Source organism: Ruditapes philippinarum, unplaced genomic scaffold (genome assembly GCF_026571515.1).
Source record: "Ruditapes philippinarum isolate M1 unplaced genomic scaffold, ASM2657151v2 ctg2202_1_1_1_1, whole genome shotgun sequence".
Classification (NCBI taxonomy): Eukaryota; Metazoa; Mollusca; class Bivalvia; order Venerida; family Veneridae; genus Ruditapes; species Ruditapes philippinarum.
This window is the reverse complement of record NW_026865318.1, coordinates 45,895-65,367: the sequence shown is the minus strand read 5'-3', so window position 1 is coordinate 65,367 and position 19,473 is coordinate 45,895. Positions and strand designations below refer to the sequence as shown.

General features: G+C 33.2%; 1 protein-coding gene across 2 annotated transcripts in view; it reads right to left on the bottom strand.

The window, feature by feature from the left end:
* The window catches only part of LOC132728620 (uncharacterized), a 28,563-nt gene extending 15,355 nt beyond the window's left edge, over positions 1-13,208 (bottom strand). For both annotated transcript variants that reach the window (XM_060714292.1, XM_060714293.1), the window contains exon 1: positions 12,908-13,208. In XM_060714292.1, the coding sequence (XP_060570275.1) occupies positions 12,908-13,020 (113 nt within the window). In that variant the 5' untranslated portion in view covers positions 13,021-13,208. The remainder of the gene's footprint in view (positions 1-12,907) is intronic.
* Positions 13,209-19,473: the final 6,265 nt, after the last annotated feature.

Sequence of the window (19,473 nt, the reverse complement as noted above, 5' to 3'; positions counted from 1 at the left end):
GATAAAGAAATAACTATGATCTTTGTTTTCTTATTTTATTTTTTTTCTTATTTGGGTAAAAATACGTACACATGATAACTTTCATACTTAAAATTGTCAAAGTTGTTAATAATTGTGACGCCGTATTATGGCAGTACATTGACTTTTTAACCAGTTCATGACAAACATGATTTACATGTTGTTCTTTAATAAACTATTCAAATCAACCGATAGATATTGACTTCTTTATGTTCATAAACGTACCATAATGCTGTTTTAAAACATAAATCACAAGTTTAACAAACACGCAAAACATTGGGTTTTAAATTATTAACAAGATAATAAAGTCAGCAATTATTGAATAAATGCTGGCCTCAAATATGTGTACGAGTCCAACAGAATCTTAATCCGGTATGGTACTAAAGAATGTATAATGACTTCTTTGTAAAACACCACACTTTTTGAACATCTAAACAAACCTTTATTCTTGAGATCCAAACTGCCCATTTAAAGTCTTATAGTCCTAGCTTGTTGTTGGCAATAATTTTGAATTATCCCTTCGGATGCAACACAAGCCAAGTGCACCTTTTAGTATAGTGATCCTGTCAGTTGAAACTTTGCCATGGCACCTTGTTCCTGCCCAACGACGTCATTCTACAGAATCAAAGAAGTGATCTCTGTAAAAAGAATGAAAAGTTAATGTTGCCAAACACAGTAGTTATTGGCAAAATGGTGTTAAAATTGTGAGAATAATCCATAAAAGCTAACACAGCAATGAGCTTTCAAAATGTTTAAATTTGGGTCCGAGTGGGAGCATCTCTGAAATCGAGTCCGAGTGGGAGCATTTTCCATTTTCATAAAAAAACCTTTATAAGACTGACTTTTGAATAGAAATATTTGAAACTAATAAAGAATAATGGGTATACATGACTCGGTTTATGTTCCGGTACGTTAAAAATAATTTTAAAGAAGGTTTTCAACCTTATTTCATATATGTTTCGGGAGAAGTCCGAGTGGGAGCATTCAGAGAAAAACACTTATCCCGTTTTCAGGCCTAAACCAGGCAATAAATCTATAAACTTTTTTTACAATTATCTCAAGTACTATAGCCATTCTTTGGTGCGCTACATGATTTTTTAATACTTTTACGTTTTCTTATAATAAAATTTAAAAAATTAAACGAGACTTACCTTGGTTAAGTCGATGTTTGATTTGAATTCTTTGAAGTAAAGAATTGAGTGAGGCTTAAATGAGATGTGTTGCGCATGCGCGGAAGCAGTTTTTAAATGAATTTTTTCTCATTATTAACTCCATAGAAACTTCAAATATTTGAAATTATTCTTAATACAGCAATATTGCTGTACCTCATTTTGTAGGGTGGGTGGGAGGCATTTAAGCCTCACTCAATTCTTTACTTCAAAGAATTCAAATCAAACATCGACTTAACCAAGGTAAGTCTCGTTTAATTTTTTAAATTCTTTTTCGTGAAAGAATTTCGTTCGGTTAAATGAGATTTTAAAGCAATAATGTGAAAAAATTTTACTCACAAATCAGGCGAGTACACCCTCTTGAAATCTGTCAGAATTGCCTTCAACAGGACGGTCATAAAACTTGGCAAATGTCTTGACATTCGACCACCCTGCTTTGGCTAGTATGTCACTAATTGGTACTGAATTAATCTTTGCTTTAGAACTAGCAGCTGATCTAATACTATGAGAACCATATTTCTTTATATCGATTCCAGAACGTAACATGATTGTTTTCAACCACCTAGATATCGTGTCTCTACTTACATGTTTATAAGGTTTTACATAACTTATCAACAATCTTTGATCCTTTTCATCTACATTTAACCGCACAGGTCTTGTGCGCAACAAGTATTCTTTTAACACCGTATATATACATAACCTCCTATCTGGAGGGTAAGCTTTGAAACTAACAAATGAACTGTTAAAATTAGGTCGATTCTGTTTCAAAGAATCCGCTAACTTAAAAACAAACTCAGATTTTAACTTTTTAAACTGAACACCACTAATCAAATGCAAAGTCTGGACGCGTGCTGCCTGAGTTAAGGCCATAAGCATTGTAAGTTTCAATGTTAAATCTTTCAGTGTAAGTTGTTTAACCGGTGATAATTTACGAAGATACAATAAAACCGCATTTACATCCCATGTGCTGACATAACGAGGTTTTGGTGGTCTTAATGCAAAAATTCCTTTCATATAACGAATCACTAGTGGATGAGCACCAATTTTAAAATTGTTGAAATTTAAACCCAACGATGATAAAGCACTACGGGCTGTATTTAGACTGTCATAACTTAATCCATTTTCAAATTGTTGTGTTAAAAACTCAATTACTTCTTCCACAGTTGGAGAAATTTGATTGATTTTCCTTTCACTGCAGAAACAAAACCATCTTTTGATGAATACACTGTACTGCTTCTTGGTGCCACATTTCCAAGATGACATGAGAATATCGGTAGACATTTCTGAAAGTCCTCGTTCTCGAAACTGTTGCCTGACACTTTGCATGCAATCAGTTGAAGTTTTTTCGTAAGTGGATGTTCTTTGTTTGTATGAGGAAGAGTCAGCAGTGCTTTCCTTTTGCAAATTATCACTGGGTAATCGACAATTAATTCCAATAGACGTGTGAACCATGGCTGTGTGGGCCATAGTGGAGCAATAACAATGCCTTTGGCCTTTTCCTGCCTTATTTTCTGCAAGCACCGTCCCATCAAACTAAAAGGTGGGAAAAAATATATATTATTAAATGTGTTCCAATTTAAAGTAAATGCATTTATAAAAGTGCTATCTGGATCAGGTTTCCAAGAACAATAAACTGGTAATTGTGCATTCAAACGTGAAGCAAACATATCAATATCAGGGTTCCCCCATTTAATACAAATATTTTGAAATATGTTTTTATCTAATTTCCATTCAAGATGATCCTTAAAGCATCTTGAAGCTGAATCAGCTTCCACATTATCAGAACCTGCTATGTATGTACATGTTAACCATATATTATGATGTATACACCAAGTCCATATATCAACACTTATACTATTACAAATTTGGGATTTAATACCACCCATGTTATTTATATAATTTACTGCAGTAGTATTATCAGAAAATATTTTAACATGTTTATCATGCAATTTTTCTCTAAAAGCCTTTAGAGCATGGTATATAGCTAATAATTCCAATGCATTTATATGATAATTTGTTTCTGTATTATTCCAACGACCCCCTATTTTACATTCTTCTAATTTTGCTCCCCATCCAAGTCTCGAGGCATCCGTGTACATTTCAGCCTCAATAGGTTTTTTAAAAATATGTCTCACTTGAAATGTAAGATTTTTTATCCACCATTGCATTTCTTTTTTCATGTCATTTGTTATTACCATAAAACTGTCATAATTACCCTTACTTTTTTGAAGAGCATAAATTTTGTTCATTTCTAATTGTCTATAATGTAATTTTCCATATTCAACAGCTGAAAAACTAGCCACAATTAAACCTATAATTTTTGCCACTTCTCTAACAGTTGCTGTTTGCTTTTTTAAAAGACTTTTGCAGCTTGAAATAATAGACTCTTGTCTTTCCAATGGTAAATGTACAATCATTTTTTCCGAATCAATTATGTTCCCTAAATACTGAATTTTCTTTGTTGGAATAAATACTGATTTTTCTTCATTGATCATGAAGCCTATGTTTTTCATAAGATTAGTTGTGGCTAGAACATTTTGTGTACATTCATGTTTTGAATCACCACAAAGAAGACTATCATCTATAAACCCACAATTAACATATCCCATACTTCGTAACTTTGCATAAACAGGCTTTAGCAACTTAGTAAATAATCTTGGACCTTCACTCACTCCATTTGCCAAACATGTGAACTGAAAAATCTTATTTTCCCATGTAAATCTAAAATATTTTTGCTGTTCTTCAGCTATCTTAATGGAATAATATGCATGGCGCAAATCAACTGAAGCCATATATGTATCTTTAGAAATTAGTGTTAGAGAATTTTCAAAAGTTTCCATCTTGAAATGTTTGTATGGGATAAAATTATTCAAACGTTTTAAGTTCAATACCATTCTGTATTCACCATTCTTTTTTGGTCTTAAAAATATAGGTGATAAAATTTGATTTTGACATTCTTCTACTTCAACAATAACTTGTAATTTAAGCAATTTCTGAATTTCATTTTGAATAACCATTTTTTCTTTTTTATTAAAATTGTATTGAATGCATGCATTATTTAAATTTTTAAGCTCATCTTCTTCAAGATTTATGTGACAATGTTCAACAATATCTAAAATATAGCTATCACTAGTCAATTTTCGCCATTCATCTTTTCGAGTGAAGTTAATTTGCTTGTTTGCTTGCCCAAGCAAAGCTAAAACATCATTACACTCATCGATCAACCCACTGAACACATCACTCTCAACCTTTGTCTCTAATTTTGCCATTTTATTTGCAACTTTTGTCAGTTTAGTGGCCGATTTAACTACAGATGCCTCAATGTTCTGCATTTTCTTATCATTAGATCTCGCAACGGGACTTAATGAGTCCCATATTAATGGATTTGTTTGAACCACTACAAGACTCTCACAATTTCCTGGTCTTGGCGTTATTTCATCCTTAACGATCTCATTATATTTGGTTTCGTCAATGCCATTTCGAAAAAGTTCATTAACATTACTTGCTAATACAGAATCAATGTTCTGGTCACAAATTTCTGCTGCTTTGAATCGTTTAGACATTTCATTAAATCGATTATTGTTAATGTTATCATCATTTTCTGCCTTTCTTTTACAAGCTTCATTCCTACCAGGCTCATCATTTACATCTTCACACATATCATTTACATCAGGATATGATTGATCCTCTTGTCCACATAAAGCATCATAGTTACTATTTTCACATTCATCATAATAACCTTCCTCACCATCATACTCTAAATACGACATCCTGGAGGCAAATTCTTTTAATTGCTTACTCTGCTCATTAATTTGCTTTTCTTGAGCACCCATTCTTTCTGATTGTTTATTTATTGAGCCTTGTAAAGCAGATATAGCGTTCAATAAAACATTTTCCGATTCAGTCAATGCACTTTCTTTTGAAGAACACGTGCTTTTTTCTTTTGAACTCTTTTTTGTAATTTGTTTTCCAAGAACCGGTTGTTTACCTTTTCTGTCTTTAACCGTTAAATCAACGGATTCATTGTCCTTTTTATCATCGACCGAACAACGTTCGGTGGTTTTTGTTGACATTTTAATTAAAGTTCACAAAACTATCGACGATAGTTAGCTACAAAATTTTTTTAACTGACTCCGGTCCGGACACCACGTGCCCGATTCGATTTTATTACACGTTTATTCCACGAATAAACAACAATGCTATATAAATACGCACCAAAAAATAATATATAATGTTTATCTTGCTAATACACGCAAATTTAATTTAATATACACAGATAAACTTTGATCTACGATCAAAATAAAGTGTTCGAATTTTCAACAACGTTGAAACACTCCGCCATTTTGCAACACTGCTTCCGCGCATGCGCAACACATCTCATTTAACCGAACGAAATTCTTTCACGAAAAAGAATTGTATTTTACCTTCGAGTCGACGAAAAAATGGTCCAAGTGGGAGCATTTGGCAGGTGCGCGATGACGTAGTATCCTACCATTGACAATAGTAGTCGGTAAAGAGAATGCCTGATAATTGTGAGGTCTGTGGTTCGATCCTTACTGTTGCCATTGTTTTAGTACTCTTTCTTTATTTTTGCAGTATATTTTAATGGAACAGATGTGTAGTGTGTTTTACGGCAATGAAAAGACATTTATTGATTTTAATCCGTTTTAATTTTAAACATGAACTCTTAAAAAACATGTCATTTAAAAAGAGTATATACATAACAAATTTAAGTAAAACAAAATAAAAAACGAACAACATAATATAATCATATAGATTCAATAATGTTGAAAGTATTAATAAGAAAAAAACTGGACCAACGCGGCGTCGAACTTAAAACACGTGTGACACGTAGATTATAAACTCGTGATTTACCCTTTTAACGCTGAGTTCACCTAGTTTAGAGATACAAATTAAATTAAATGCGATCGTACAGCGTACATCTCACGGAACTTACCGAACATCTGCCGAGGATTAATAAACTGTGTGCATCGACCGTGTAATCAGTATGTATTTGACAGGTTAATAAAACCAAACAATATTTACATAAAAATTGTTATATATGTCACTTACATAAAATGCATTAAAGTTTACTTTGAATATCCTCTGATTTTGTCAAAACGTACAGTCAACTCGCCATTAACTATCAAAGTATCAAGTTATTATGGAAACAAATTTTACTCTTACAGACTGAAACATACGTCATTTAATAGCTTTTTATTATACCTTTTAATAAATTTAAAGTTTTTTAAGTTTTCCTGTTGAAATGTCCGAGTGTCGTCTAGTTTTAATCTACATATGCTTCCACCAATACCGGATCAAATTCGCCATTAGGGGATCACGTGACTTTCGATTTCAAGGGGCTTTCTCAAAATGAGTTTTGCCTGTCAAAACTGTCAAATTATGTATTATCAATAAGCAAGATTTAAACAGCTTCTTCTATTAAATGACTAGAAACTTATTTAGAACAAAAAGAACAAAAGTACATTTGTAACAATATTTCTGAGCATGAATTACTCCTTATACTTTCACTATTGAAATGACAAGTTCCATAGCATTTCCTCCTGGAATAGTTAGTAACAGGCCAGATAGCTGTCATTACTTGTTTTAACATCTAAATGATGAGTAATAATGTAATAACTTGGCAGCACAATACCACCACCCTCCATATTTTGTGCTGGCCAAGGGGGAACTACGAACAGGTTCTACAGTTACCTCAGCTACAATTTGTCCACCCCCCATGAGTGATCTGAAATGACCTGCTAGTGATTTTGGAACGTATCCTATTGGAAGACCAGCAACATCTTTAAGTTTCAACTGGCGTTTTTCATCTGTCACTAAATCATGCTAATCAACAGGAAATGTGTCAAGTGGTAGAAGCCACACTAAACTTGCACATTCATCATGGATATTAGTATATTCCGGTTCAACAGGTAAATGGGTAGGGGGTGTAGTTGAAACACATGGTATCCTTTTATAACAGAATTTTTAGTCATTCTCTTATTCACTGTGGTGTCTGGAATGTTTTCTGGAGGAATACTTGCTGTTTGTTCCTGAAATGAGATGGACATCTGATAAGAAATTGTTTTTGTTTATTCCGATAATTCATCTTAATTTATGATAAGTTAAGTTATTCATGAATTGAAATTTACATTGGTGAATGTGATACTTGATTGTTACAGGTTAAACTATCCATTTCATCAAACAGAAATTCTGCAAACTGAAAATGCATGTTGATTAAGTATTTGTCATTGTTTATATTTAATAAAATCTGTTAGAACTTGTTACTTTCTAAACATTTAAGTCAACATGTATTGAAGGACTTGAAATTTGAAAATAACTGATTATCTTACACATAATTGATGTTGATTCCATTAACATAAAACATCCTACTTAAACATTTAAATGCCAAACTTTAAGCACCATAGTGGAAAAAAAACATGACTTCTAATTATAGTCAGGACAAATGAATGGCTGATCTTCATCAACAGGAGTGGGCAGACAGTCTACATGCATCAAACCTTCACACTGGTCACATTGTATCAAAAATGATTGTTTCTAGATTCAGTACCTTCATCCCATGAAAGAAAACACCTTTTACAGAAGTCCTTCGATAATGCATCAGCTGCAGTTTGTTTGTCTCCATGCTTACTGCTTTTGTCGTGAGTTTTCTATTGAGTCTGAGCTCCTTTGCCTTTCTTTGGTTTTGAATTAGACTTTCCTTTCTTCTTAGATGTGACTGTTTTCAGTTGTTTGTGTTGTTGTTTTATATGCAAGACCTTTGCTTTTCTTTTTCAGCAAACAATTAAATTTTGTCTAGTTGCTTCAATAACATTGAACGGATACATTCTTAAGATATAAGATTGTCTGGTAAAGTGTTCCGAAGTGTTTTTCTGACAGGTTTTAGTGTTCCTAGGCCTTTGGAAAAACAGGAGATTCATTTAACACAGGTGAAATGAAACATCTTGAAGTCGGTGATTGCGAAATTGATGGAGTTTCTCTAATTTCAGCTTCAACATCTGAAAATGTCTGACTAGAGGAACCAAGTAGAACTACGTCAGCAAGCATGTCCAATCCGGTCATCTGCTTCCAAGAACTACTTTCTAGTTCTACTGATAAAGATTTACTGCTAACTATGTTAGCTTTCCTATTTTGTTTGTTTGTTTGTTTGTTTCATTTTACGCCTTTTTCAACAGTATTTAAGTCATATAGGCGGGTAGTTTCCTAACCATCGTTCCTGGAGAGTTACACCAGTACTAGACTACCTTCCTCCGCGCTAAACTACCAAAGCATCTCCCGGGGATCGAACCCACGCCAGAGAGGTGACTGGATTAGAAGTCATCGACTCTAACCCCTCGACCACGGAGGCGGTTAGCTTTCCTATTTATCTTCCTGTATACATCAAAGCATGGTGACTGTCTCTCAACATCATATCCCTCAACTAATCTTTGCCTATATTTAGTGCGTACAGGGGTAGACATTTTTGTTTCAAATATATCAAGAGCTCCATTTGCATTTCTTTCTTCAGACTCTTCTATCATACTACTTTCGTGTGATTGTGTCTCTGGATTTGAGAAAGTTTCTGATCACTTGATATTGCTTATGCATTAACTGGATATATTCATAGTCCTGAAGACTTGAAAGCATTTATCACAGTGAGTGGTTTGTAGAATTGTAGAAAAACCTCTGATAATTTTTCAGCAAAGACTTCCTTCCCAATAGATCTGCCTGGGTTTTCACGGCTGTATTTCTGGACACCAAGTTCCACTTTTGGTTTTGGTTCCGGATATACAGAAAATGGTGGCATCATCTGTCCACTTCCCATGGTTCCCATGTTGAATCCTGTCTCATCTGCATTCCAGATACGAGAAGGCTTATCAAGACATCGTATGCTAATCAAGAAGTCTCTATATCCAGAATACCACTGATCGTGGCATCCTTAGTTACCTTTGAACGTTTCAGCTCAAGTGTAGATTTTGTTCTTTTTTCTATAATGTGTGAATGTCTGTTCTTACATTTGGCATACCACTGGTAACAAGGTCTTCCATTTTTGAATGGCGTTTTTCTTTTCTCTTTTTCACAATATCTTGGACAAAGTCAAGAAACTCACATGTTCTAAGATCCATGCCTCTCTGTCATTTCATTTAACCATACGGCCATATTTTCTTCCTCTGCTTCAGTGAAAATAGTAGCAGGTCCTTTAACCTTTTCAATTTCTTCTTCACCTTAATACCTCTATGGAGAAAACAATAAGACAAACTATATTCCTTAGCAGTTTTTCTCAAAGACATATTATTGTTACATGCGCTATAAAGGGTTCACCGTACACGTGTCTTATTATCTGGCGTCATTTGTTTGCCCCTGTACGTCTTTTGAACTGCCTTTGCAGATTTCTGTGCAGGGCTACATGATGTATGGATAGACTTCCTCTTCTCAACCATATCCTAAAATAAGCCAAAAAGTGGCTAAATGTTAGACCTAGATGTAGTTTTAAAAGACAGCAAACAGGCTTTATATTTCTTTATTTAGTTCTGCCCATTGTTTTCTCGTTTAGGGCAAAAATATGATAAACAAGATCAAAAAGGAAAGGCGGCGTTCAATTAACGCAATACCCACCCGACCCAGTAACAAGAGCCAGTGGCAAAGAACCCAGGAGGACCCCAAACAAAAACAGTACAGGGCACAAGGCAGAGCATGGGCAAGCAAACCACTAAAATCATAAATAATCATTCTTTTACCTGGGCACCATATGCCGCTTTTCAGGGAATGACACTCCTGTGTCACATTGAAGGTTCTATGAAAACCGCCGTATGAACACATCTGCGGATGTTTCTAAATTAAAAATTTTACCATTTTCGTGTTAAATGTTGCATTCTGCTTAGGCCGGTGCTATGGGGCGTTGGCGGTAACTTGCACTTTCCAGTACCGTCTATGAACAGGCTCAAACCGAGCCTGCAACATTTTCAATATTGTTGTGTGTTCCTTTAGGGATCCTTTTTTTCTATTTTATTGCCACATCCGTGTTATTTGTGCCGTGTGGCGGCTGTAAAAAGTCTCCCCGTACATTTAATCAATGATGTTATATTTTCGATCCTTGAAGATCGTTCAGCACAACGTAATTGTTGTTTATACATGTTATATGGTACTTTTAGTTTCTTCTTTTCGGCCATTTCTACTTGGGTGGTTCCAATATTCCTTCTTGAATACTGTTAAATCACCCTAAGGATATGATGCCTGCTTTTTAAATTTGTCTTTTGACGTGACGTCTTGTCTGTTATATGAAGGCTTCATACTCAAACATCTTCAATTTTGTTGTGTTGAACTTTCTTTAGGGATTCTGTTTTTTTTTCTATTTCGTTACAATTATTTACCCTTTTTTCACTTTATTTTGTGACTGTAAATGTCATGTACTATTTTGACATGAAACAATATTATAATAATAATATTATGCTGTTGAGATTCTCCCTCAACTGCAAAACGTGTGATCCAAAACTAGTCAATTTATGCTATCGGATATTCAAGTCTATATACCAGGAAAAAAAACAGAACAAATTGGAAAGAACTATTTCGAATAAAAGTTTATATATTCACCTTGCAAACTACAAAAGTTTATTGCTGAAACTTTTTTCAATTATTCTCTCGTCGCGGGAATGTTTCGACCGACGCGCACAAACTCCGTGTGCAAAAACGCTTTACTCGCTTTCCATCAATTTAGATTAAAACAGAGGCTTCTTTCCTGCTGTGTAGTTACCGTCTTAGGAAAATACATACTGCAGGTGACGCCAACAATTTTTATTTTGGCTCGAAGATTAAGTTATTGTTATGCAAAGTAAGAGTGATCCGCTATTGGTTATGATCCGGTAATGGCGAGTTGACTGTATTTGAGCACTGGATATTCAAGTAATGCAAAATTGTTTAAGATATAATGTAACAAATAAAACAACGTTTATACTGATAATGAGCATAATAATATGCAAAAACTAAAGCTGGTGAATTAACATAAGGGGATGTTTCCATATATAATGACACAAACAACTCTGTGTTGAGCTAGCGTTTCGCCGACAGGGTTTGTGTGCCTAGATGGATTTGTTGAAGTGTTTGTACGCAATTGTTTTACAGCAGTCAGTACTAGAATTTCACTTATGGCAACATGAAATATGAGAACTGAACAATAAGCCTGTGTCATACCTTTTTGAAAGGACTATATTGGTTTGTAGAGAAACCCATATTTTTGACCAAGTGAACAACCACGGATCTTTTCAAAGTTTACTGTCGATTATTCCGTTGTATAACCAGAAAGTTGTGAATTTGTCCCATTTTAATGTTGTTATAAAGATTTAGTGTATCCTAGCATCTCTGTTTATCTCAATAAGGAGATATTTTGACTTTTTGAGTCATAGGATGTGATTTAGTCTTTTGTTATTATATATGTGCATGCTGGTGTTGCTTATGGTGTTCAGCGAACCCATTTTACTTAATCAATGACACCTCTTAAATCTGTGTATACATGCTGTCAATAGCTGTTACCTAGAGTTGCTATCTTTCTGATCAAAAGCAGGGAACTATTTTTATGTATACAGAATATTAATTACGTTTTGGAAGTGATGGCGTTCTTAGAGATAAGATAAACAGGGTAAACATAACTTGATTTTCAACATACATATCTTTGTGCTAATTTAAGTATTATTATTGAAAAATAAAATGGTAAAAAGGGAAAAATATCTATACATCATGTTAAAAAATGTAATAAAGGGTACACACAATTTTGGTGTTAATTTTACTATTGTTAAACGTTTTTTTCTTGTCAAGTCATACGCTAAAATTAAGGTTACTAATGTTATAGCAAATGCTCATACTAGGAAATACAACTGCCAGCTTTTGGTCTGTATTAGTATTTAAAAAACATATTGAATATAGTCTTATCAATAATTATTACTTCCTTGAAATATTCTCAAACAACCCCCATTAAAGTTAGATTGAGACAATAAGTAATCTGGTGATTTCTTTAGGTTCTTCATCTAGGAAATGTGGTATCTACAACGTTTCAAAATTTATAGGCCTATAATCATTTAAAGTCCACTGATATTCGTGGATGCGTGCTCTTGTTTCATCTCAGACCAGTCGCTGACGGTAAATGAGCGGACAAATACGTTTATGTACGATAATGTAGTGGGCGGGAAAATGGGCGGAGCTTATTTATTTTCTATTGAAAAACGTGTACAGCTGAATTATGCTGATCTGAATCATGATGGTTTGTAAATGTACAGCTAAGAAAGTAACTTTTGTTTTGTCATCGTATACTCGAACAATGAGTATTCCGCATGTTATGATGAACACTTGGTATTGCTACTCTCAGAAAACCAGCTAATGTTTTGTCGTTAAACAAAATTAATTTTGTTGAAATAGATGTTTACAATGTTGAATCGGCAAACTCAATCCAAGAATGCAACATTGAAGTTTACAAACAAAGAAATGCAATTGTATTTCGCCGTAAACAAGCTGTTCAGCTCAGATCAACAAGGCTGGAATTTTGGCAACGAATAGCCTCCATAGCTATCATACTAATGTGAGAAAAAATGTGATGTATTGTTAAAGCAAAGCAAACAGATGCAAATCACATGTGTAGATTTTGTAAACGAGCACATTGATGCCATAAACGATCGTACAAATGTTGAATAAAAGTCGATAGAAAAACACAAAAATAAAAAAGATTAAATCACCTTATTTGTCTATCATGTACACACCTTGGAATGCAGCCGTATGCGCCATGATTAAGAAACACACTCCCGTCACGTAGCATAAATTCTCTTCTTATTTCTTGTCCAAATGGCATGACAGTTGTATCGCCGTGGATCAGAGACAACTTTTAAATATGTAATATTTCTCGTTAAGAAAGTATATTTTATTAAAGATTAATTCTCCATTTTCTCTTATATAAGGTAATGTTTGCTCCAAATGTAATATATTTTAACTAAGCAAAATATTCTCTTTGATTTAGGCACAGGACCTTGACATTCTGTCAATAATTGAAAAATATAAGCATAAAATTAATGAATAACGTCAACTATACCCTTCTCTATAATCAATAAAATTTGTACCGAGTTTTAAAAAGCTAGACTATTTGAATTATATGGAGAGCTGATTAAAGTTTTGGTGCTGTCAAATATTTGTCACAACTTAAGGTATCAACTTTCAACTTAAAAATGCCTAATTTACTGTTACTTCTTTATCTTAAGGGATCGACCTCATACTTCAATTATATGTTTCTTGTCATCAACAACATCTTATTTGACCAGATTCATAACTCTCGCTCCAATAATGTCACATTTATCTTCTCTTGAACTTAAAATTTTCCTTAAAGGATATTATTTTTTACTGTAACATATTTATTTCTTACGAGATATCATTAAACACATATAATGTGACAAAGTTCATTACTCATGCACCAATATTGCAAAAATCGTCAGCAGCAGCCATAAGACATCATGCAGCATTCATAATGGCGATGTTCTCCGCAGCCAAATTAGGGTCAAACAGATGACAAAAAAGTATTGTGCGATAATCGGGCGGTATTCTCGCGACATATGTAAGAAGTTAACGAGATACAACAATTGCGTAATTAGGATAACATATGCATTTATGTCGATGGTATAAGGGCGTGAATCACCGTGCGAGTTTTGTCGCTTTAAATTCGCAAAATTTGCCCTAAATGTATCTCAACAAATAACTCGCCAGGTCTTGCAGTTCAGTATGACACTATTTAAAAATGAAACTAATTTTACATATTTGCGTTATTTTAATAAAAGTGAAACATTATTAAAACTAAAAAAATATAATATGAAAGAAAATAAATGAATTGAGGAATGTAACTCTAGCATATATAAAGGAAGTTACTTGGCTTTCGTACCACAAATTTTTTCATGAAATTTCGTAGCGTGTGTACATTCCTTTGTAAAAATGCATTTGGGAATTCATCATTAAGTATGTCTCCATCAACTACAGTTACTTAGGGAAAAGAACACACTACAATACAGCTCTAATAGGATCTTTATGCCTGATATGTATACACACATATTCAATCAGTAGGCAGAATCCCTTAAATCATGTGGAAATGTATTAAAAATACTTTAAATTGACATAATTGGCTTCATATATTGGATCATTTGTGAAAATCTACAAAATAGTGTATATTAGAAAGAAGTGTCGCCAAAGGCCCTCGACGTATGAGGCAAAGGGCAAAGCCCTTTGATGAAAAGCTAAGATAATGTGACCATAATACAACTCCTGTATTCTCTTCTGCAATCTGATGTTGGCTGAAAAACAGCTTAAATTGAATGAGAAAAAGAAAATTTCCAAACTGCAAATTAAATAACTCTACACAAAGACCATTCAGAGATCCTAATTCAAATTTTCCAAGATGGAGTGGTCATGAATTTAACCTTTTATTTGAATCACAACTACAACTACAAAATCACCTGAAATTTATCTAAGAATGGGGAACCCAAAAGTTATGAATATATGTTAAGGCATTTTGATGTATTCTTCACAAAAAAAGGGTAAACATTAACAAGGAAAGGTGGCGTTCAATGAACGCAATGCCTACAAAAAAATTTAAAAAATATGAAATGTTAATTTTGCCATCAAGAAGCACACTAGTATAAGAATGTTGGTTTATTGGACATGGGGCCCTTCAACATTAAAACTAAAAATACAGGAGGACAAAAGGTAAAAATGAATACGAATGTATTATAATTTCACTTCCATGGATTCACGAGTTTCAGGTACGTTTTGTACATTCTTTCAAATAATACAATTTCAGACAAATTAAATGGTGAAATAAGACATCTTCTAATGAGTGTCTACCAAGTTTGTTCAAATAAAAGCCCTGGGGTCAAAACTGGCCCCTCCCCGGGGGTCATTGATTTTCCTTACATGTGTATTGCAAAAACTTTAAAAAATCTTCTTTTAAAAAACCCAAATAACTAGAGTTTAGATATTAAGCATGAAACATCTTCTAGTGAGTGTCTACAAAGTTTGTTCAAATATAAGAGCTGGGGTCCAAATTTGCCCGGCCCCAGGGGAGTCATTGTTTTTAACTATATGTGTATAGTAAAATCTTTAAAAAAAATCTTCTTTTAAAAAACCCAATGAGCTAGGGCTTATATATTTAGGATAAAACATCTTCTTATGGGAGTCTACCAAGTTTGTTCAAATAAAAGCCCTTGGGTTTAAAATTGGCCCTAACGGGAGGGGGGATCATTGTTTTTTATTATATGTGTGTTGTAAAAACTTAACATCATGAAACATCTTCTAATGGGTGTCTTTCAAGTTTGTTGGGGTTCAAACTGGCCCTGCTCCAGGGGCCTATATACAGGTGAGCGACCTTAGGGCCATTAGGCCCTCTTGTTATAGAAACACAAAGCGTTTTACTTAAACATAAATGATGAATATACAACATGAAAATATTCAACATACTTAAAATATATCGAGTCATGCCCCTTAAATGATTGAATGTTTACCCTGAACTTGGCTAACCTTTTCCTTTTTGTATATCTCTCAAGTATAAAATGAATTAATACATCTTCGTACATTAAATATGAATGCATAATGAAGCAAAGGTTATATAACATTCATCTTGAGATATGCTTAAGTTAAAATAGAGAAAATAAGAATCCCTAAAGAAAGCCCAACAAGGCAAAATTGAAAATGTTTCCGACTCGGTTTGTTTGAGCCTGTTCATAGACGGTACTGTCAAGTGCAAACTACCGTCCACGACCCCTATCGCCGGCTTAAGCAGAATTGAACTGGTACAGTTTTGAAACCGCAGATGTGTTCATATGGCGGTTATCATGGAACCTTCAATGTGACACGCAAGTGCCATTCTATGAAAAGCGGTATATGGTACCCAAGGAAAAAAAACGAAATACCACTATGCAAGCAGAATTAATGGAGCCGATATAAAGTATATATACTTCTATAATTCTCAAAGAAGGGAAACACCCGCTTCCATCCTCTCTCCTTTTTTTGGGTTGGATTAAAACCAAGCATTCATTTTCGACTTTGTTTGGTTTCTAAGACTAAAACTGTGTTATCTTTCATTTCAAGATGGCCAAAATTTTATTATGGCTCAAATACAGAAATTGCTCATCAATTATACAGTACAATTTAGGAAAGCGTGGACCAATATGTTGAGGGGCTTAATGATGCTGGGTTGTGCTTCATCCTAAAGATCTTTTACCAATATGTTGATAGATAAACCTCGTGAAAGCAAGCTTATTTTCAACTCATTTTTAAGTAAACACTCTGTACATGTATGTTCTATTCAAGACATAATGGATGTTCTAAAAAAAGGACGGACTAATTTACAATCTTTGTTTTTTGTTTTGTTTTGTTTGTTTGTTTTATTTCACGCCTTTTCCCAACACTATTTCAGTCATATAGGCGGGTAGTTTCCTTATCATCGTTCTAGCTCTCCATTAAATACTTATACTCCTGCAAAAATGCGAAATAATTTAGCAATTCAAGTTTAAGATAAGGAATTGCTGTTCTTAATGAAAACTTACGAAAAAATCTCTATACAACCAACAAAGACTTTCATCTCCAATCTTATTACTAAAATAAAAACACTGTAATAGTTTTATTTTTGTAACCAGAAATTGACAAATAAAAATTTTGATTTTTTTTTAGAATTTTTCAAAACCTGGGAAAAAGATGAAAAAACAACAACAAATATTGTGTTGAAAAGAATCTAATGATAGAAGAAACACAAAATGATCTAAAGACTTCTATAACTGGATTTTATCTCTCTGCTACATACATATTATTGACGGAAATTCTTAAAATTCTTGCTATTTCAATTCAGATTTAATTGAAAATTTATTCTGTCAACAGAGATTGACCAGAAAAGGTTTAAATACCAATCCTACTCTAGCACAAAACGATCAATCTCAAAATACAATTATATTAAGACAAAATTTAATTTTTAATGGGTGTTACTCTGGAAGAATCACTGCCATATTTACAGCATATCAATCATGCCCACTGAAACCGAAGAGAAACATATCTACGAAAAACGCTGCACTATCAAAAGTACGTGATATAAATAACGACCCATTAGTCCAAATATCTACATTGACGATTTCCCTCGACTTTTACATGTATATTATTTCCATGTATCACAAAGACGATTACGTAAGCTTTCGCTCTAAAGATCATCGTATATTTAATAATACATCTTTTTAAGATCATGCGATGTGCATTTTTAATATAATTTCAGTACAACAGATAGGAAACATCCGTACAAGCTAACAAATGATCGGGTGTTGGTTATTTAAAGTGATTCCTTTAATACTTTTAAAGCGGGATCGGAAAATCCACTGATTTATATTACAAGGATCGGACACTTTCGTTTAGCTTAAAATCTCGTCTCGCGCATACGCGGAATCGCATATCGGATAAAGGTGGACAGTATGAGAGATTGCGGAACGCGCGGAGTACGAAATATGACAGATTTTCACAAGAGTATGTGGTGTTATTGCAGCTTTGTGAAAAATTTTACACACATTTATGTATTGATACAGTATTATTTTTTTCGCTAAAGTATTAATATATGAAAATATTCCGATAGAACGCTGCAACGCCGAGTTAAAATAGTACCTAATTTAAAAAAATATTCGCCTATTGTTTAGGCATAGTCTCTACACTCTGGCACCATTTTACTTCAAGCACAATTTATTGCCGCGATTCAGATTAAGATAATTATTTTCTACATGGTTAAATGGTTGCAATGCAAAAAAATGTTTCTTGATTGCTTAAAAACTTTAAAAGAAATTCATGTTTGAAATTTTTCTTTTCTTCTGTGAATTATTCCCAAATGATTTGAACATTTTTTATTTGATTACCTGAATATCAGTATAAATGTAGTAGTCTACTAATTAGTGTATTAAATATATTTTCAGATCATTGAAAAAAGCGTTCATACATAGATGAATTTATTATATTGGCAAGGAAGAAACTTTTATTGGCATACAGAACAGCTATATTATTTTTAATGTTGACACAGAATTTTTTCATAGTTATCCTTCACAATTCCCGTCAAATGATTTATTTGTCATATGTTTATTTTCATTTTTTTCAACGAAAGGACTTGTATATTTTCAATTTCATTTATAAATGTTAATAAAGAAAATAGATTTACATTGTATTTATATCTATCATCTTCAGAATCATTTTCTTATTACACATATGCATGGACTGTAGTTAAAGACAGCGCACATACAAAATATACATTCAAATTCTATTTGTTTTTGAAGATTATCACATGCAACCTGGTACTGAAAGTTTGAAAATAAAGTTTTTTTTTCAATTATCACTTGTTATATTATCCGTGCTGGTAATTAACCCCCTTCAAAAGTAATTAAACTTCAAAGAAATTTAAGCGATATGTAAAAAATAATCAACAGTTACTTTTATTTCGCATAATACTGACTCAACTATAAAGATATTTATTGTTTTTCTAGTGTTACATTAAAAAATATCAGAAATATCTTTCTACAGTCATTCAAATAAAATCAATAATTAAAATATACCAGTGACATTAAAAAGGCCGGAATCGAGACAGCCAGACAAGAGTAGGGCTTACTTTACTGTTACGATGATTGTCTACTTCACTGCACCGACGTTTGATAACAGATTTACAAAAGATAATAATGATATAAATGATGAATGAAATTTAAATATTGTATGAATATGGCAATATTAAAACCTCTGCAATATTTTTGTACTAAAAAATGAATATCTTGAGCGATTTGTAAAGCCCGCATTACATTACCCGTAAAACTATTGTGCGTTAATAAATTTGACTACATAACCCAATAAATCTTAAATATTGCATCTTTGATCATCTGTGAATAACTTAGATCGGCTTCTTTTTATTTTGAAATTTAATTTATTATGTTTCCAAAATAATTAATTTCAAATACCTGCGTTTTATATAAAAATGTAAATTTACCGCGGATTTCATCAAGTTATATTTTAATCGCCGTTGCGGACAAATAAACTATACCATTAAAAAATAAGTAAGATATTTGAATTAAACAAGTATTTTTCTTCAAAATAAACTTTAAATTTCCATAATCGGATAATAAATGGAAAAGCTATATGGTATTTTGTAAAGTAGGTATCCGTTGCGAACGAGCATTTACGCTAAGCGCCGGTAGATTATCGATCGGGTGCACGACAAGATATTTAAGCATTTATATAGGGTAAACTGGCAGTGTCCGATCCC